At 52.7% G+C, this 21286-nt stretch overlaps 1 protein-coding gene across 1 annotated transcript; it reads right to left on the bottom strand.

The window, feature by feature from the left end:
- Positions 1–1695: 1695 nt before the first annotated feature.
- Positions 1696–19519, bottom strand: LOC139457279 (mucin-2-like). The gene is made up of 10 exons (XM_071238687.1): positions 19470–19519; positions 18697–18883; positions 17102–17621; positions 16674–16735; positions 13384–13463; positions 11614–12650; positions 9712–10565; positions 5430–7289; positions 3683–4462; positions 1696–3198 (listed from the first exon to the last, which is right to left on the bottom strand). The coding sequence occupies exons 1-10, from the start codon at positions 19517–19519 to the stop codon at positions 1696–1698; spliced, it is 6933 nt and encodes a 2310-aa protein (XP_071094788.1).
- Between the last annotated feature and the right edge of the window lie 1767 nt (positions 19520–21286).

Raw genomic sequence — 21286 nt, 5'->3', positions numbered from 1 at the left:
GGTAAAGACGATGTAGTCGAGTACAACTGAATGTAGGGGTAAAGACGTAGTAGTCGAGTACAACTGAATGTAGTGGTGGAGACGATGTAGTCGAGTACAGCTGAATGTAGGGGTAAAGACGTAGTAGTCGAGTACAACTGAATGTAGTGGTGGAGACGATGTAGTCGAGTACAACTGAATGTAGGGGTAAAGACGTAGTAGTCGAGTACAACTGAATGTAGTGGTGGAGACGATGTAGTCGAGTACAGCTGAATGTAGGGGTAAAGACGTAGTAGTCGAGTACAACTGAATGTAGGGGTAAAGACGTAGTAGTCGAGTACAACTGATATAGTGGTGGAGACGATGTAGTCGAGTACAACTGAATGTTTTAAGTTCAGAAAAATACAATTATTACAAGCTTTTCAAGACAACAATTTCCCCAGAATACTATTTGTTTGACATCAACTTTAAAAGGTTTAGAATAAGTTTAGCACAATTTAGACGCAGCTCTCATAGACTTAGGATCGAAGTAGGCAGGCATAGAAACAGAGACAGAGAATTGAGAATATGTGAGCAATGTGATTTAAATGTGATTGAAGATGAGTTTCATTTTCTGTTAGTTTGTCCAAAATACGACCACCTTAGAAGAAAATATATTGATCTGCCTGGTTATGTACATCCCACTATACAAAGATTTACAACGATCATGTCAACAACTGATAAAGATACTCTAAAAAATCTATCAATGTTCATTTATCATGCTATGTTAATTAGAATATGACCTGTTAAACGGATCTGTAACCACTCCCGAAAACAGATTTGTACTATCGGCCTGAGGCCTTTCAGTATGGAATAAAACTTATCCTATCCAACTGAATGTAGGGGTAAAGACGTAGTAGTCGAGTACAGCTGAATGTAGTGGTGGAGACGATATAGTCGAGTACAACTGAATGTAGTGGTGGAGACGATGTAGTCGAGTACAACTGAATGTAGTGGTAAAGACGTAGTAGTCGAGTACAACTGAATGTAGTGGTTCAGACGGTGTAGTCGGGATAACGTTGACTGTAGTGGTTGAGGTGGGGTAGTCGGGTACAATTTACTGTAGTGGTGGGGACGGTGTAGTCGGGTACAGTTGACTGTAGTGGTGGGGACGGTGTAGTCGGGGACATCCGACTGTAGTGGTGGGGACGGTGTGGTCGGCTACATCTAATTGTAGTGTTCGGGGCGATGTAGTCGGGTACAGTTGACTGTAGGGGTGGGGACGGTGTAGTCGGGTACAGTTGACTGTAGGGGTAGGGACGGTGTAGTCAGGTACAGATGACTGTAGTGGTAGGGACGGTGTAGTCGAGGTACATCTGACTGTAGTGGTGGGGACGGTGTAGTCGGGTACAGTTGACTGTAGTGGTAGGGACGGTGTAGTCGGGTACAGTTGACTGTAGGGGTAGGGACGGTGTAGTCAGGTACAGATGACTGTAGTGGTAGGGACGGTGTAGTCGAGGTACATCTGACTGTAGTGGTGGGGACGGTGTAGTCAGGTACAGCTGACTGTAGGGGTGGGGACGGTGTAGTCAGGTACAGTTGACTGTAGTGGTAGGGACGGTGTAGTCGGGTACAGCTGACTGTAGGGGTGGGGACGGTGTAGTCAGGTACAGATGACTGTAGTGGTGGGGACGGTGTAGTCAGGTACAGTTGACTGTAGGGGTAGGGACGGTGTAGTCAGGTACAGATGACTGTAGTGGTGGGGACGGTGTAGTCAGGTACAGATGACTGTAGTGGTGGGGACGGTGTAGTCGAGGTACAGCTGACTGTAGGGGTGGGGACGGTGTAGTCGGGTACAGATGACTGTAGTGGTGGGGGACGGTGTAGTCGGGTACAGTTGACTGTAGGGGTAGGGACGGTGTAGTCAGGTACAGATGACTGTAGTGGTGGGGACGGTGTAGTCGGGTACAGTTGACTGTAGTGGTGGAGACGATGTAGTCGAGGTACAGCTGACTGTAGGGGTGGGGACGGTGTAGTCGGGTACATCTGACTGTAGTGGTGGAGACGGTGTAGTCGGGTACAGCTGACTGTAGTGGTGGAGACGGTGTAGTCGGGTACATCTGAGTGTAGTGGTGGAGACGGTGTAGTCGGGTACAGTTGACTGTAGGGGTGGAGACGGTGTAGTCGGGTACATCTGACTGTAGTGGTGGAGACGGTGTAGTCGAGGTACAGCTGACTGTAGTGGTGGAGACGGTGTAGTCGGGTACAGCTGACTGTAGTGTTCGGGGCGATGTAGTCGGGTACAGCTGACTGTAGTGTTAGGGACGGTGTAGTCGGGTACAGCTGACTGTAGTGTTCGGGGCGATGTAGTCGGGTACAGCTGACTGTAGTGGTAGGGACGGTGTAGTCGGGTACAGCTGACTGTAGGGGTGGGGACGGAGTAGTCGGGTACATCTGACTGTAGTGGTAGGGACGGTGTAGTCGGGTACAGCTGACTGTAGTGGTAGGGACGGTGTAGTCGGGGTACAGCTGACTGTAGTAGTGGGGACGGTGTAGTCGGGTACAGCTGACTGTAGTGGTAGGGACGGTGTAGTCGGGTACAGCTGACTGTAGTGGTAGGGACGGTGTAGTCGAGGTACAGCTGACTGTAGTGGTGGAGACGGTGTAGTCGGGTACAGCTGACTGTAGTGGTGGAGACGGTGTCGTCGAGGTACAGCTGACTGTAGTGGTGGAGACGGTGTAGTCGGGTACATCTGACTGTAGTGGTGGAGACGGTGTAGTCGGGTACATCTGACTGTAGGGGTGGGAACGGAGTAGTCGGGTACATCTGACTGTAGGGGTGGAGACGGTGTAGTCGGGTACAGCTGACTGTAGGGGTGGAGACGGTGTAGTCGGGTACAGCTGACTGTAGGGGTGGGGACGGAGTAGTCGGGTACAGCTGACTGTAGGGGTGGGGACGGAGTAGTCGGGCACATCTGACTGTAGTGGTAGGGACGGTGTAGTCGGGTACATCTGACTGTAGTGGTGGAGACGGTGTAGTCGGGGTACAGCTGACTGTAGTGGTAGGGACGGTGTAGTCGGGTACAGCTGACTGTAGTGGTAGGGACGGTGTAGTCGGGTACAGTTGACTGTAGGGGTGGGGACGGTGTAGTCAGGTACAGCTGACTGTAGTGGTGGAGACGATGTAGTCGAGGTACAGCTGACTGTAGGGGTGGGGACGGTGTAGTCGGGTACATCTGACTGTAGTGGTGGAGACGGTGTAGTCGGGTACAGCTGACTGTAGTGGTGGAGACGGTGTAGTCGGGTACATCTGACTGTAGTGGTGGAGACGGTGTAGTCGGGTACAGCTGACTGTCGGGGTGGGGACGGAGTAGTCGGGTACATCTGACTGTAGTGGTAGGGACGGTGTAGTCGGGTACATCTGACTGTAGTGGTGGAGACGGTGTAGTCGGGGTACAGCTGACTGTAGTGGTAGGGACGGTGTAGTCGGGTACAGTTGACTGTAGGGGTAGGGACGGTGTAGTCAGGTACAGATGACTGTAGTGGTGGGGACGGTGTAGTCGGGTACAGTTGACTGTAGTGGTGGAGACGATGTAGTCGAGGTACAGCTGACTGTAGGGGTGGGGACGGTGTAGTCGGGTACATCTGACTGTAGTGGTGGAGACGGTGTAGTCGGGTAAAGCTGACTGTAGTGGTGGAGACGGTGTAGTCGGGTACATCTGACTGTAGTGGTGGAGACGGTGTAGTCGGGTACAGTTGACTGTAGGGGTGGAGACGGTGTAGTCGGGTACATCTGACTGTAGTGGTGGAGACGGTGTAGTCGATGTACAGCTGACTGTAGTGGTGGAGACGGTGTAGTCGGGTACAGCTGACTGTAGTGTTCGGGGCGATGTAGTCGGGTACAGCTGACTGTAGTGTTAGGGACGGTGTAGTCGGGTACAGCTGACTGTAGTGTTCGGGGCGATGTAGTCGGGTACAGCTGACTGTAGTGGTAGGGACGGTGTAGTCGGGTACAGCTGACTGTAGGGGTGGGGACGGAGTAGTCGGGTACATCTGACTGTAGTGGTAGGGACGGTGTAGTCGGGTACAGCTGACTGTAGTGGTAGGGACGGTGTAGTCGGGGTATAGCTGACTGTAGTGGTGGGGACGGTGTAGTCGGGTACAGCTGACTGTAGTGGTAGGGACGGTGTAGTCGGGTACAGCTGACTGTAGTGGTAGGGACGGTGTAGTCGAGGTACAGCTGACTGTAGTGGTGGAGACGGTGTAGTCGGGTACAGCTGACTGTAGTGGTGGAGACGGTGTCGTCGAGGTACAGCTGACTGTAGTGGTGGAGACGGTGTAGTCGGGTACATCTGACTGTAGTGGTGGAGACGGTGTAGTCGGGTACATCTGACTGTAGGGGTGGGGACGGAGTAGTCGGGTACATCTGACTGTAGGGGTGGAGACGGTGTAGTCGGGTACAGCTGACTGTAGGGGTGGAGACGGTGTAGTCGGGTACAGCTGACTGTAGGGGTGGGGACGGAGTAGTCGGGTACAGCTGACTGTAGGGGTGGGGACGGAGTAGTCGGGTACATCTGACTGTAGTGGTAGGGACGGTGTAGTCGGGTACATCTGACTGTAGTGGTGGAGACGGTGTAGTCGGGGTACAGCTGACTGTAGTGGTAGGGACGGTGTAGTCGGGTACAGCTGACTGTAGTGGTAGGGACGGTGTAGTCGGGTACAGTTGACTGTAGGGGTGGGGACGGTGTAGTCAGGTACAGCTGACTGTAGGGGTGGGGACGGTGTAGTCGGGGTACAGCTGACTGTAGTGGTAAGGACGGTGTAGTCGGGTACAGCTGACTGTAGGGGTGGGGACGGTGTAGTCGGGGTACAGCTGACTGTAGTGGTAGGGACGGTGTAGTCGGGTACAGCTGACTGTAGTGGTAGGGACGGTGTAGTCGGGTACAGCTGACTGTAGTGGTAGGGACGGTGTAGTCGGGTACAGTTGACTGTAGGGGTGGGGACGGTGTAGTCGGGTACAGCTGACTGTAGTGGTAGGGACGGTGTAGTCGGGTACAGCTGACTGTAGTGGTAAGGACGGTGTAGTCGGGTACAGCTGACTGTAGGGGTGGAGACGGTGTAGTCGGGTACAGTTGACTGTAGTGGTAGGGACGGTGTAGTCGGGTACAGCTGACTGTAGGGGTGGGGACGGAGTAGTCGGGTACAGCTGACTGTAGTGGTGGAGACGGTGTAGTCGGGTACAGCTGACTGTAGGGGTGGAGACGGTGTTGTCGGGGTACAGTTGACTGTAGTGGTGGGGACGGTGCAGTCGGGTACAGCTGACTGTAGGGGTGGAGACGGTGTAGTCGGGTACATCTGACTGTAGGGGTGGAAACGGTATAGTCGGGTACATCTGACTGTAGTGGTCGAGACGGTATAGTCGGGTACAGCTGACTGTAGGGGTGGAAACGGTATAGTCGGGTACATCTGACTGTAGTGGTGGGGACGGTGTAGTCGAGGTACAGTTGACTGTAGGGGTGGGGACAGTGTAGTCGAGGTACAGCTGACTGTAGTGGTGGAGACGATGTAGTCGGGTATAGATGACTGTAGGGGTGGAGTGGTATAGTCAGGTACATCCAACTGTAGTGGTGGAGACGATGTAGTCGAGGTACAGCTGACTGTAGTGGTGGAGACGATGTAGTCGAGGTACAGCTGACTGTAGTGGTGGAGACGATGTAGTCGGGTACAGATGACTGTAGGGGTGGAGTGGTATAGTCAGGTACATCCAACTGTAGTGGTGGAGACGATGTAGTCGAGGTACAGCTGACTGTAGTGGTGGAGACGATGTAGTCGGGTACAGCTGACTGTAGTGGTGGAGACGGTGTAGTCGGGTACAGTTGACTGTAGGGGTGGAGACGGTGTAGTCGGGTACATCTGACTGTAGTGGTGGAGACGGTGTAGTCGAGGTACAGCTGACTGTAGTGGTGGAGACGGTGTAGTCGGGTACAGCTGACTGTAGTGTTCGGGGCGATGTAGTCGGGTACAGCTGACTGTAGTGTTAGGGACGGTGTAGTCGGGTACAGCTGACTGTAGTGTTCGGGGCGATGTAGTCGGGTACAGCTGACTGTAGTGGTAGGGACGGTGTAGTCGGGTACAGCTGACTGTAGGGGTGGGGACGGAGTAGTCGGGTACATCTGACTGTAGTGGTAGGGACGGTGTAGTCGGGTACAGCTGACTGTAGTGGTAGGGACGGTGTAGTCGGGGTACAGCTGACTGTAGTGGTGGGGACGGTGTAGTCGGGTACAGCTGACTGTAGTGGTAGGGACGGTGTAGTCGGGTACAGCTGACTGTAGTGGTAGGGACGGTGTAGTCGAGGTACAGCTGACTGTAGTGGTGGAGACGGTGTAGTCGGGTACAGCTGACTGTAGTGGTGGAGACGGTGTCGTCGAGGTACAGCTGACTGTAGTGGTGGAGACGGTGTAGTCGGGTACATCTGACTGTAGTGGTGGAGACGGTGTAGTCGGGTACATCTGACTGTAGGGGTGGGAACGGAGTAGTCGGGTACATCTGACTGTAGGGGTGGAGACGGTGTAGTCGGGTACAGCTGACTGTAGGGGTGGAGACGGTGTAGTCGGGTACAGCTGACTGTAGGGGTGGGGACGGAGTAGTCGGGTACAGCTGACTGTAGGGGTGGGGACGGAGTAGTCGGGCACATCTGACTGTAGTGGTAGGGACGGTGTAGTCGGGTACATCTGACTGTAGTGGTGGAGACGGTGTAGTCGGGGTACAGCTGACTGTAGTGGTAGGGACGGTGTAGTCGGGTACAGCTGACTGTAGTGGTAGGGACGGTGTAGTCGGGTACAGTTGACTGTAGGGGTGGGGACGGTGTAGTCAGGTACAGCTGACTGTAGTGGTGGAGACGATGTAGTCGAGGTACAGCTGACTGTAGGGGTGGGGACGGTGTAGTCGGGTACATCTGACTGTAGTGGTGGAGACGGTGTAGTCGGGTACAGCTGACTGTAGTGGTGGAGACGGTGTAGTCGGTTACATCTGACTGTAGTGGTGGAGACGGTGTAGTCGGGTACAGCTGACTGTCGGGGTGGGGATGGAGTAGTCGGGTACATCTGACTGTAGTGGTAGGGACGGTGTAGTCGGGTACATCTGACTGTAGTGGTGGAGACGGTGTAGTCGGGGTACAGCTGACTGTAGTGGTAGGGACGGTGTAGTCGGGTACAGTTGACTGTAGGGGTAGGGACGGTGTAGTCAGGTACAGATGACTGTAGTGGTGGGGACGGTGTAGTCGGGTACAGTTGACTGTAGTGGTGGAGACGATGTAGTCGAGGTACAGCTGACTGTAGGGGTGGGGACGGTGTAGTCGGGTACATCTGACTGTAGTGGTGGAGACGGTGTAGTCGGGTAAAGCTGACTGTAGTGGTGGAGACGGTGTAGTCGGGTACATCTGACTGTAGTGGTGGAGACGGTGTAGTCGGGTACAGTTGACTGTAGGGGTGGAGACGGTGTAGTCGGGTACATCTGACTGTAGTGGTGGAGACGGTGTAGTCGATGTACAGCTGACTGTAGTGGTGGAGACGGTGTAGTCGGGTACAGCTGACTGTAGTGTTCGGGGCGATGTAGTCGGGTACAGCTGACTGTAGTGTTAGGGACGGTGTAGTCGGGTACAGCTGACTGTAGTGTTCGGGGCGATGTAGTCGGGTACAGCTGACTGTAGTGGTAGGGACGGTGTAGTCGGGTACAGCTGACTGTAGGGGTGGGGACGGAGTAGTCGGGTACATCTGACTGTAGTGGTAGGGACGGTGTAGTCGGGTACAGCTGACTGTAGTGGTAGGGACGGTGTAGTCGGGGTATAGCTGACTGTAGTGGTGGGGACGGTGTAGTCGGGTACAGCTGACTGTAGTGGTAGGGACGGTGTAGTCGGGTACAGCTGACTGTAGTGGTAGGGACGGTGTAGTCGAGGTACAGCTGACTGTAGTGGTGGAGACGGTGTAGTCGGGTACAGCTGACTGTAGTGGTGGAGACGGTGTCGTCGAGGTACAGCTGACTGTAGTGGTGGAGACGGTGTAGTCGGGTACAGCTGACTGTAGGGGTGGAGACGGTGTAGTCGGGTACAGCTGACTGTAGGGGTGGGGACGGAGTAGTCGGGTACAGCTGACTGTAGGGGTGGGGACGGAGTAGTCGGGTACATCTGACTGTAGTGGTAGGGACGGTGTAGTCGGGTACATCTGACTGTAGTGGTGGAGACGGTGTAGTCGGGGTACAGCTGACTGTAGTGGTAGGGACGGTGTAGTCGGGTACAGCTGACTGTAGTGGTAGGGACGGTGTAGTCGGGTACAGTTGACTGTAGGGGTGGGGACGGTGTAGTCAGGTACAGCTGACTGTAGGGGTGGGGACGGTGTAGTCGGGGTACAGCTGACTGTAGTGGTAAGGACGGTGTAGTCGGGTACAGCTGACTGTAGGGGTGGGGACGGTGTAGTCGGGGTACAGCTGACTGTAGTGGTAGGGACGGTGTAGTCGGGTACAGCTGACTGTAGTGGTAGGGACGGTGTAGTCGGGTACAGCTGACTGTAGTGGTAGGGACGGTGTAGTCGGGTACAGTTGACTGTAGGGGTGGGGACGGTGTAGTCGGGTACAGCTGACTGTAGTGGTAGGGACGGTGTAGTCGGGTACAGCTGACTGTAGTGGTAAGGACGGTGTAGTCGGGTACAGCTGACTGTAGGGGTGGAGACGGTGTAGTCGGGTACAGTTGACTGTAGTGGTAGGGACGGTGTAGTCGGGTACAGCTGACTGTAGGGGTGGGGACGGAGTAGTCGGGTACAGCTGACTGTAGTGGTGGAGACGGTGTAGTCGGGTACAGCTGACTGTAGGGGTGGAGACGGTGTTGTCGGGGTACAGTTGACTGTAGTGGTGGGGACGGTGCAGTCGGGTACAGCTGACTGTAGGGGTGGAGACGGTGTAGTCGGGTACATCTGACTGTAGGGGTGGAAACGGTATAGTCGGGTACATCTGACTGTAGTGGTCGAGACGGTATAGTCGGGTACAGCTGACTGTAGGGGTGGAAACGGTATAGTCGGGTACATCTGACTGTAGTGGTGGGGACGGTGTAGTCGAGGTACAGTTGACTGTAGGGGTGGGGACAGTGTAGTCGAGGTACAGCTGACTGTAGTGGTGGAGACGATGTAGTCGGGTATAGATGACTGTAGGGGTGGAGTGGTATAGTCAGGTACATCCAACTGTAGTGGTGGAGACGATGTAGTCGAGGTACAGCTGACTGTAGTGGTGGAGACGATGTAGTCGAGGTACAGCTGACTGTAGTGGTGGAGACGATGTAGTCGGGTACAGATGACTGTAGGGGTGGAGTGGTATAGTCAGGTACATCCAACTGTAGTGGTGGAGACGATGTAGTCGAGGTACAGCTGACTGTAGTGGTGGAGACGATGTAGTCGGGTACAGCTGACTGTAGGGGTGGAAACGGTATAGTCGGGTACATCTGACTGTAGTGGTGGAGACGATGTAGTCGAGGTACATCTGACTGTAGTGGTGGAGACGATGTAGTCGAGGTACAGCTGACTGTAGTAGTGGAGACGATGTAGTTGGGGTACAGCTGACTGTAGTGGTGGAGACGGTGTAGTCGGGTACAGCTGACTATAGGGGTGGAAACGGTATAGTCGGGTACATCCGACTGTAGTGGTGGAGACGATGTAGTCGAGGTACAGCTGACTGTCGCGGTGGAGACGATGTCGTCGAGGTTCAGCTTACAGTAGGGGTGGAGACGGTGTAGTCGGGTACATCCGACTGTAGTGGTGGAGACGATGTAGTCGAGGTACAGCTGACTGTCGCGGTGGAGACGATGTCGTCGAGGTTCAGCTTACAGTAGGGGTGGAGGCGGTGTAGTCGGGTACAACAGTCTGTAGGGGTGGAGGCGGTGTTTTCGAGGTACAGCTGACTGTAAGGGTGGGGACGATTTAGTCGGGTACGTCCGACTATAGGGGTGGGGACGGTGTAGTCGGGTACAGCTGACTGTTGTGGTGGAGACGGTGTAGTCGGGTACACCCGACTGTAGTATTCGGGACGGTGTAGTCGGGTACAGCTGACTGTAGGAGTGGAGATGGTGTAGTCGGGTACACCCGACTTTAGGGGTGGGGACGGAGTAGTCGTGTACACCCGACTGTAGTGGTGGAGACGGTGTAGTCGCGTATATCCGTCTGTAGGGGTGGAGACGGTGTAGTCGGGTACATCTGACTGTAGTGGTGGAGACGATGTAGTCGAGGTACAGCTGACTGTAGTGGTGGAGACGATGTAGTCGGGTACAGCTGACTGTAGGGGTGGAAACGGTATAGTCGGGTACATCTGACTGTAGTGGTGGAGACGATGTAGTCGGGTACAGCTGACTGTAGTGGGCGAGACGGTGTAGTCGAGGTACAGCTGACTGTAGTGGTGGGGACGGAGTAGTCGGGTACATCTGACTGTAGTGGTGGAGACGATGTAGTCGAGGTACAGCTGACTGTGGTGGTGGAGACGGTGTAGTCGGGTACAGCTGACTGTAGTGGTGGAGACAGTGTCGTCGAGGTACAGCTGACTGTCGCGGTGGAGACGATGTCGTCGAGGTTCAGCTTACAGTAGGGGTGGAGACGGTGTAGTCGGGTACATCTGACTGTAGGGGTGGAGGCGGTGTAGTCGGGTACATCAGTCTGTAGGGGTGGAGGCGGTGTAGTCGAGGTACAGCTGACTGTAGGGGTGGGGACGGTTTAGTCGGGTACGTCCGACTATAGGGGTGGGGACGGTGTAGTCGGGTACAGCTGACTGTTGTGGTGGAGACGGTGTAGTCGGGTACACCCGACTGTAGGGGTGTGGACGGTTTAGTCGGGTACATCAGTCTGTAGGGGTTGAGGCGGTGTAGTCGGGTACAGCTGACTGTAGGAGTGGAGACGGTGTAGTCGGGTACACCCGACTGTAGGGGTGGAGACGGTGTAGTCGGGTATATCCGACTGTAGGGGTGGAGACGATGTAGTCGGGGACATCCGACTATAGGGGTGAGAACGGTGTTGTCGGGTACATCCGACTGTAGGGTAGGGGATAGTGTTGTCGGGTACATCCGACTGTAGTAGTGGAGACGATGTAGTCGAGGTACAGCTGACTGTAGGGGTGGGGACGGAGTAGTCGGGTACAGCTGACTGTAGTGGTGGAGACGATGTAGTCGAGGTAGAGCTGACTGTAGTGGTAGGGACGGTGTAGTCGGGGTACAGCTGACTGTAGTGGTGGGGACGGTGTAGTCGGGTACAGCTGACTGTAGTGGTAGGGACGGTGTAGTCGGGTACAGCTGACTGTAGTGGTAGGGACGGTGTAGTCGAGGTACAGCTGACTGTAGGGGTGGGGACGGAGTAGTCGGGTACAGCTGACTGTAGTGGTGGAGACGATGTAGTCGAGGTAGAGCTGACTGTAGGGGTGCGGACGGAGTAGTCGGGTAGAGCTGACTCTAGTGGTGGAGACGGTGTAGTCGGGGTACAGCTGACTGTAGTGGTGGCGACGGTGTAGTCAGGTACAGCTGACTGTAGTGGTGGGGACGGTGTAGTCGGGTACAGCTGACTGTAGTGGTGGAGACGGTGTAGTCGGGTACAGCTGACTGTAGTGGTGGAGACGGTGTAGTCGGGTACAGCTGACTGTAGTGGTGGAGACGGTGTAGTCGGGTACAGCTGACTGTAGTGGTGGAGACGGTGTAGTAGAGGTAGAGCTGACTGTTGTCGTGGAGACGGTGTAGAGTCGGGTAGTTGGGTATGTCCGACTGTAGTGGTGGAGACGGTGTAGACGAGGTAGAGCTGACTGTAGTGGTGGAGACGGTGTAGTAGAGGTAGAGCTGACTTTTGGTGTTAAAACGGTGTAGTCGGGTACAGCTGACTATAGGGGTGGAGAGGTGTAGACGAGGTAGAGGTGACTGTAGTGGTGGAGACGGTGTAGACGAGGTAGAGCTGACTGTAGTGGTGGAGACGGTGTAGTAGAGGTAGAGCTGACTTTTGGTGTTGAAACGGTGTAGTCGGGTACAGCTGACTATAGGGGTGGAGTGGTGTAGACGAGGTAGAGGTGACTGTTGTCGTGGAGACGGTGTAGAGTCGGGTAGTTTGGTATGTCCGACTGTAGTGGTGGAGACGGTGTAGACGAGGTAGAGCTGACTATAGTGGTAGAGACGTTGTAGTGGAGGTAGAGCTGACTTTTGGTGTGGAAACGGTGTAGTCGGGTACAGCTGACTATATGGGTGGAGAGGTGTAGACGAGGTAGAGGTGACTGTTGTCGTGGAGACGGTGTAGTCGGGTATATCCGACTGTATAGCAGGTATAGCAGTCTGCAGGGGTGGAGACGGTGCTGTCGAGGTAGAGCACTCTGCAGGGGTGGAGACGGTGTAGTCGGGTATATCCGACTGTATAGCAGGTATAGCAGTCTGCAGGGGTGGAGACGGTGCTGTCGAGGTAGAGCACTCTGCAGGGGTGGAGACGGTGCTGTCGAGGTAGAGCACTCTGCAGGGGTGGAGACGGTGGTGTCGAGGTAGAGGAGTCTGCAGGGGTGGAGACGGTGCTGTCGAGGTAGAGCACTCTGCAGGGGTGGAGATGGTGCTGTCGAGGTAGAGCACTCTGCAGGGTGGAGACGGTGCTGTCGAGGTAGAGCACTCTGCAGGGGTGGAGATGGTGCTGTCGAGGTAGAGCACTCTGCAGGGGTGGCATGGATCAGGGCGGTGTAGTCACTCAGTGCTGTTCTATTATAACTTCTCCAAATTAATTATGCTACTTCTGCAACTTCTTCTAACAACAGTAATGCTGTCATTACCCATCTTCACCCTCCGCCCCTCCCTTCTGGTCCCCTACAATTATTTTGTCTGAAATAAGAATAATCATTTCCGACTTGTCAGAGCTGCAGTGATGAGCCAGCAGACATCAACAAAATCAATTTGTATATGCAACATGTAGAGGAAGAAGTAGCGTGCCGCAGACCACTACGGCAGCAAATGCGTACCCTCCCCCTCCCCCGGCCCCCTCCTTCCCCGGGTGCGTGGGCGGATATACACAACTCGAGCATTATCAGTGCGTGGGAGCAATTCAATATGGCGGACTTCTGAATGAACGTGTGCACACCACGTGGCCACTGATTAGATGTGTATATTCAAAGAGGGCCTGTAAAGGTTTCAATGCTTTCAGTCTAGGTAGAAGTAGGCTAAAGCATTAAGTACGCTTTCATGAACTTATGTGAGGAGACGATTACTCGCAGGGCGACTGCAGGGCTAAAGACCGTTTAGTCCTGGTGCGGGGGACTGCAGGTGTGTTGACGGTTTTCTTGATGAAGGGGTGACACCTGGGCGTGACACTGGACCACAGTAACCTAGGGTAGTACTGGACCACAGTAACCTGGGTGAAGTACTGGACCACAGTAACCTAGCTGTAGTACTGGACCACAGTAACCTGGGTGTAGTACTGGACCACAGTAACCTGGGTGTAGTACTGGACCACCGTAACCTTGGCGTGACACTGGAACAGAGTAACCTGGTTTAGTACTGGACCACAGTAACCTAGGTGTTGTACTGGACCACAGTAACATGGGTGAAGTAATGGACCACAGTAACCTGGATGTAGTACTGGACCATAGTAACCTAGGCATGACACTGGACCACAGTAACCTAGGTGTAGTACTGGACCACAGTTACCTAGGTGTAGTACTGGACCACAGTAACCTGGATGTAGTACTGGACCACAGTAAACTAGGCGTGACACTGGACCACAGTAACCTGGGTGTAGTACTGGACTACAGTAACATTGGTGTAGTACTGGACCACCTTAACCTACGTGTAGTACTGGACCACAGCAACCTAGGCATGGCAATGGACCACAGTAACCTGGATGTAGTACTGGACCACAGTAACCTGGATGTAGTACTGGACCACAGTAACCTGGGTGTAGTACTGGAACGCAGTAACCTAGGCATGGCACTTGACCTCAGTAACACAGGACCACAGTAACCTTTCGCGTGACACTGGACCGCAGCAACCTAGGCGTGACACTGGACCACAGTAACATTTTGCGTGACACTGGACCACAGTAACCTTTTGCTTGACACTGGACCACAGTAACCTTTTGCGTGACACTGGACCACAGTAACCTAGACGTGACTCTGGACCCCAGTAACCCAGGTGTGACACAGAGCCACAGTAACCTTTTGCATGACACTTGACCCCAGTAACCTAGGCGTGACACTGGACCACAGTAACCTAGGCGTGACATTGGACCACAGTAACCTAGTCGTGACACAGGACCACAGTTACCTTTTGCATGACACTGGACCACAGTTACCTTTCGCGTGACACTGGACCACAGTAACCTAGGCGTGACACTGGACCACAGTAACCTTTTGTGTGACACTGGACCACAGTAACCTAGGCATGCCACTGGACCACAGTACCTTTTGTGTGACACAGGACCACAGTAACCTTTTGCGTGACACTGGACCACAGTAACCTTTTGCGTGACACTGGACCCCAGTAACCTAGGCGTGACACTGGACCACAGTAACCTTTGTTGTGACACTGGACCACAGTAACCTTTGTTGTGACACTGGACCACAGTAACCTTTGTTGTGACACTGGACCACAGTAATCGTTGTGTGACACATGACCACAGTAATCTTTTGCATGACACTGGACCACAGTAACCTGGGTGAAGTTCTGGACCACAGTAACCTAGGTGTAGTACTGGACCACACTAACCTAGGCATGACACTGGACCACAGTAACTTAGGTCTAGTACTGGACACAGTAACCTAGGTGTAGTACTGGACCACAGTTACCTTGGTGTAGTACTGGACCACAGCAACCTAGTCATGGCAATGGGCCACAATAACCTGGAAGTAATACTGGACCACAGTACCAGGCCTGACGCCAAGGTTACTGTGATCCTGTGCCATGCCAAACGCCTAGGTTACTGTGTTCCAGTACCATTCCAAACGCCAAGGTTACTGTGATCCAGTACTATGCCAACCGCCAAGGTTACTGTGATCCAGTACCATTCTAAACGCCTTGGTTAATGTGTTCCAGTACCAATCTCAAACCAAGATTACTGTGATCCAGTGCCATGCCCAACGCATTGGTTACTGTGATCCAGTGCCATGCCTAACGCCAAGGCTACTGTGATCCAGTACCATTCCAAACGCCAAGGTTATTGTGATCCAGTACCATGTCAAACGCCAAGGTTACTGTGATCCAGTACCATTCCAAACGCTAAGGACCACAGTAACCTGGGCGTGACACTGGACCACAGTAACCTTTTGCGTGAAACTGGATCACAGTAACCCAGGGGTGACACAGGGCCACAGTAACCTTTTGCGTGACACTTGACCACTGTAACCTAGCCGTGACACTGGACCACAGTAACCTAGGCGTGACACTGGACCACAGTAACCTAGGCGTGACACTGGACCCCAGTAACCCAGGTGTGACACAGGGCCACAGTAACCTTTCGCGTGACACTTGACCACAGCAACCTAGGCGTGACACTGAACCACAGTAACCTAGGCGTGACACAGGACCACAGTAACCTTTTGCGTGACACTGGACCACAGTAACCTAGGCGTGACACTGGACCACAGTTACCTAGGCGTGACACTGGACCCCAGTAACCTTTTGCGAGACACTGAACCACAGTAACCTAGGCGTGACACTGGACCCCAGTAACCTTTTGTGTGACACTGGACCACAGTAACCTAGGCGTGACACTGGACCACAGTAACCAAACGCCGTGCCAAACGCCAAGGTTACTGTGATCCAGTACTATTCCAAATGCCTTGGTTACTGTGATCCAGTACCGTTCCCAAAGACAAGGTTACTGTGATCCAGTACCATGCCAAACGCCAAGGTTACTGTGATCCAGTACCATGCCAAAAGACAAGGTTACTGTGATCCAGTACCGTTCCCAAAGACAAGGTTACTGTGATCCAGTACCATGCCAAACGCCAATGTTACTGTGATCCAGTACAATGCCAAACGCCAAGGTTACTGTGATCCAGTACCATGTCAAAAGCCAAGGTTTCTGTGATCCAGTACCATGCCAAAAGCCAAGGTTACTCTGATCCAGTACTATGCCAAACGCCTTGGTTACTGTGATCCAGTACCATGCCAAAAGCCAAGGTTTCTGTGATCCAGTACTATGCCTAACGCCAAGGTTACTGTGATCCAGTACCATGCCAAAAGCCAAGGTTACTGTGATCCAGTACTATGTCAAACGCCAAGGTTACTGTGATCCAGTACCATGCCAAAAGCCAAGGTTTCTGTGATCCAGTACTATGCCAAATGCCAAGGTTACTGTGATCCAGTACTATGCCTAACGCCAAGGTTACTGTGATCCAGTACCATGCCAAAAGCCAAGGTTTCTGTGTTCCAGTACCATGCCAAACGCCAAGGTTACTGTTATCCAGGGCCATTCCCAAAGCCAAGGCTACTGTGATCCAGTACCATGCCCAAAGCTAAGGTTTTGTGATCCAGTACCATGTTAAACGCAAAGGTAACTGCGATCTAGGACCACGCCTAACGCCAAGATTCCTGTGATCTACAGCCGCACCAAGATTTCTTTGACGCAGTGCCATGCCTAAAGCCAAGGTTCCTATAATCAAGTGCCATGGGTAACGTCAAGGCTGCTTTGATCCCGTGCCATGTCTAATGTTGTCAAGTTCATGCCTAACACCAATGTTACTGTGATCCAGTAAAATCTGCCCTTCCGGAACACGTCATCAAAGATCTTGACGATCATATTTCCTGGCAACAAACCAAGATTCGCCATACCAACATCGGTCATTGGAAAAAGAAAGGAAACTATCACGCTATAGTTGCTGTGGTCCAGTGCCAAGCCTAGGTTACTGTGGTCCAGGGCGACGCCTAGGTTACTGTGGTACAGTACTACACCTAGATTACTGTGGTCCAGTGCCACGCCAAAGTTACTGTGGTCAAGTGGCACGCCAAGGCTACTGTGGCCCCGTGTCACACCCGGGTTACTGTTGCCCTGTGCCACGCCTAGGGTACTGTGGTCTAGTGTCACGCCCAACTCGAAGGTTACTGTGGTCCAGTGCCACGCCCAACTCGAAGGTTACTGTGGTCCAGTGCCACGCCCAACTCGAAGGTTACTGTGGTCCAGTGCTACACCAAGGTTACTGTGGTCCAGCAGTACACCTAGGTTACTGTGGTCCAGTACTACACCTAGGTTACTGTGGTCCAGTACTACACCTAGGTTACTGTGGTCCAGTGCCACGCCGAGGTTACTTTGGTCAAGTGTCACGCCAATGTTACTGTGGTTCACTGCAACGCTGAGGTTACTATGGTCCAGTAGTACACCTAGGTTACTGTGGTCCAGTACTACACCTAGGTTACTGTGGTCCAGTACTACGCCTAAGTTACTGTGGCCCAGTGCCACGCCGAGGTTACTTTGGTCAAGTGTCACGCCAATGTTACTGTGGTTCACTGCAACGTTGAGGTTACTATGGTCCAGTAGTACACCTAGGTTACTGTGGTTCAGTACTACACCTAGATTACTGTGGTCCAGTGCCACGCCTAGTTTACTTTTCTCTAGTGTCACGCCAAAGTAACTGTGGTACAGTGCCACACCAAAGTTACTGTGGTCCAGTGTCACGCCCCGGTTACTGTGGCCCTGTGTCACGCAAAAGGTTACTTTTGTCTAGTGTCACGCCCAGATAACTGTGGACCAGTGTCACGCCCAGGTTACTGTGGTCCATTGTCACGCCCAGGTTACTGTGGCCCTGTGTGCACACCCAGATAAATGTTGACCAGTGTCACGCCCAGGTTACTGTGGCTCAGTGTCACGCCCAGGTTACTGTGTTCCAGTGTCACACCCGGGTTACTGTGGCCCTGTGTCACGCCCAGGTTACTGTTGTCCAGTGTCACGCTTAGATTACTGTGGCCCTGTGTCACGCTCAGATAAATGTGGCCATGTGTCACTCTCAGATAACTGCGGCCCTGTTTCACGCATAGGTTACTGTGGCCCTGTGTCACGACCAGGTTACTGTTGTCCAGTATCAAGCCCAGGTTACTGTGTCCAGTTTCACGCCAAGGGTACTGTGGTTCAGTGTCACGCCCAGGTTACTGTGGCCCTGTGTCACGCCCCGGTTTCTGTTGTCAAGTGTCACGCCCAGGTTACTGTGGCCATGTGTCACGCCCCGGTTACTGTTGTCAGGTGTCATGCCCAGGTTGCTTTGGTCCAGTCTAACGCCCTGGTTACTGTGTCCAGTGTCACGCCAAGGTTACTGTGGCCCTGTGTCACGCAAAAGGTTACTTTTGTCTAGTGTCACGCCCAGATAACTGTGGACCAGTGTCACGCCCAGGGTACTGTGGTCCAGTGTCACGCCCAGGTTACTGTGGCCCTGTGTGCACACCCAGATAAATGTTGACCAGTGTCACGCCCAGGTTACTGTGGTCCAGTGTCACATCCGGGTTACTGTGGCCCTGTGTCACGCCCAGGTTACTGTTGTCCGGTGTCACGAATAGGTTACTGTTGTCCAGTGTCACACCTAGGTTACTGTTGTCCAGTGTCCCGCTCAGGTTGCCGTGGTCCAGTGTCACGCTTAGATTACTGTGGCCCTGTGTCACGCTCAGATAAATGTGGCCGTGTGTCACTCTCAGATAACTGTGGCCTTGTTTCACGCATAGGTTACTGTGGCCCTGTGTCACGTCCAGGTTACTGTTGTCCAGTATCAAGCCCAGGTTACTGTGTCCAGTTTCACGCCAAGGGTACTGTGGTTCAGTGTCACGCCCAGGTTACTGAGGCCCTGTGTCACGCCCCGGTTTCTGTTGTCAAGTGTCACGCCCAGGTTACTGTGGCCGTGTGTCACGCCCCGGTTACTGTTGTCCGGTGTCACGCCCAGGTTGCTGTGGTCCAGTATCACGCCCTGGTTACTGTGTCCAGTGCCACGCCCAGGTTACTGTGGTTCAGTGTCACGCCCAGATTACTGTGGCCCTGTGTCACGCCCAGATAACTGTGTCCAGTGTCACGCCCAGGGTACTGTGGTTCAGTGTCGCGCCCAGGTTACTGTGGCCCTGTGTTACGCTCAGTTTACTGTGGCCCAGTGACACGCCCATGTTACTGTGGCCCTATGTCACGCCTAGGTTACTGTTGCCCTGTATCACGTCCAGGTTATTGTGGCACTGTATCACGCCCAGATTACTGTGGCCCTGTGTCACGCCTAGATTACTGTGGCTGTGTGCCACGCTTAGATTAATGTAGCCCTGTATCACGTCCAGGTTACTGTGGCCCTGTGTCACGCCTAGGTTACTGTGGCCCTGTGTTACGCCTAGGTTACAGTAGCAGGATTAAGGTGGGGTCACAGAAACGCAGTAAGGCTGTGCTGTGATCCAGAGCCCCGTCCGACGCCAAGGTTGCTGTGTTCTAGTGCCATGTCTAACGTCAAACTTCCTGTGGTCCAACGCCATGCCCAACACCAAGGTTACTGTGGTCCAACGCCATGCCCAACACCAAGGTTACTGTGATCCAACGCCATGCCCAACACCAAGGTTACTGTGGTCCAACGCCATGCCCAACACCAAGGTTACTGTGATCCAACGCCATGCCCAACACCAAGGTTACTGTGGTCCAACGCCATGCCCAACACCAAGGTTACTGTGATCCAACGCCATGCCCAACACCAAGGTTACTGTGGTCCAACGCCATGCCCAACACCAAGGTTACTGTGATCCAGAGACCTGCCTATCGCCAAGGTTGTGTTACGCCCAGAACGCCTGCGATACTGAGGACTAGTGTAACCCCTGCAGCCTCATGACTTTTGTGTATGAATGAATGATCACGTAGCTATCTATCCCCCCAACCCTTAGCAGGCCCCATCCGTCTGTTCAGCACCTATGTAAACGATGTGTACCGTTTCTTAAGCTCGTTTCTACCAAGCAGCTCTCACGTGTCATAAATGTTTAGCTGACTCTGATGGATCCATCTAAAATTGGGAACAAAGAAAAGAACCGGACAGCCAATCTTGTATGTTGCTCATCCCCCACGTCCACCGTGTTACTATTGTTTATCCGTCAATCCTAACTCAACTCGGAGTCCACCACAACTCTACAAACAACCCGAAACGAATACAGATCGAGGATGCTTTCCATGTGTGGATTTATCTGTAGCCGGTTTTGACTTAACACCCAGATCCCAGGCCAGACTGACCATATGAACTGTCACGTTGTCCCGTGTCTCCAGTTGAGTACTACTGGTGGTCCACACAGCAGCAGACCCACTCCAGCTTGCCCATTCCTCGCCCAGATACAGTATGTTATGAAGCGATGAAATCCAAACTATTATTCAATAAAATGGACACTGCGCAAGTATCTGGTCATCCTCCAACATCATAGTTACAAAATTAATTTGAATACGGGAAATATTTTATTTGATATGCATACCGTAAATACTTGAATAAACGCCCGGGAGTCTATTTATTTCAGAGACGTATTTCACCCTCCTTCTGTCTATTCAAGTCGGACGTCTATTTTTGATTACGATAAACGCCACTATCACTTCCATGGAGATGGGACGCGCAATTCGAATAAAACGTGGGTTGTTTGTATTTTGTATATTTCACTATTTCAAATAGTGACTGCAGAGGTCTGCCAATACCGCATCATACATTTCCTAAAACAAGACAATGGAATCATTCAAAAAAAGTTAAAAAGTTGTAATCACTATAAGTCGCACGACATTATTCGACATTAGCCTTCGATTTCACCAATATGGGATGAGTTATTTATGCCTCAGTTTTCAGAGTTTTGCAGGCCGTTAACATTATCATTGAAATTCAATGGCTGACCGTGCATCGACTGAAACTGACATCTTCAAGGAATGTGCGCCTATCAGATACAGCCTGAAGCGTTGCACTTGACCATTGTGTTCGATTTAACCTTCGTTTCGACTCTTTCGGGTGTTTACTCACTTAAATCGTTATTGTTTTCTTCTAAATATATGGGCTAGATATCATCAGTCTACTCGTGAGGTGAAAGTCAGACACCGTGTTTGTTGACGTTATCATGGAAATTGACTATGACGTCATAATGCAACGTGAATGATAATGACCCGTCGTCAGGCAAAATGAGGGCATTATCAATTTATTTAAGATAGTTACGCGATAAATCGCAAAGAACAATGAAGAACGAAGCGTGGTCTATTTCACGATAAAACATTGTTCTATCATGACGTCATTTCTGGAGATTCCAACATGCGCTCGCGACTTGATGGCTTTGAAAATTGGACGACGTTATTTTTGAGAGGAGAGGTGTATAGTGAGTTGTTCCCCATAGATGTAG

Source organism: Haliotis cracherodii, unplaced genomic scaffold, assembly GCF_022045235.1.
Source record: "Haliotis cracherodii isolate W230 unplaced genomic scaffold, xgHalCrac1.p SCAF_12, whole genome shotgun sequence".
In the NCBI taxonomy this organism is placed as follows: domain Eukaryota; kingdom Metazoa; phylum Mollusca; class Gastropoda; order Lepetellida; family Haliotidae; genus Haliotis; species Haliotis cracherodii.
This window is presented reverse-complemented; position numbering and strand designations above follow the sequence as displayed.

What these genes read in the sequence shown, in the direction of transcription:
- LOC139457279 (XM_071238687.1), bottom strand. Translation starts at nt 19,519, where the DNA reads ATGGCGTTGGACCACAGTAACCTTGGTGTTGGGCATGGCGTTGGATCA. An exon ending in GGGCATGGCGTTGGATCACA is followed by an intron (nt 18,884 to 19,469) that starts GTAACCTTGGTG and finishes CACTGGACACAG; the next exon opens with TAACCAGGGCGTGATACTGG. An exon ending in TTGGCGTGAAACTGGACACA is followed by an intron (nt 17,622 to 18,696) that starts GTAACCTGGGCT and finishes TGCGTGACACAG; the next exon opens with GGCCACAGTAACCGGGGCGT.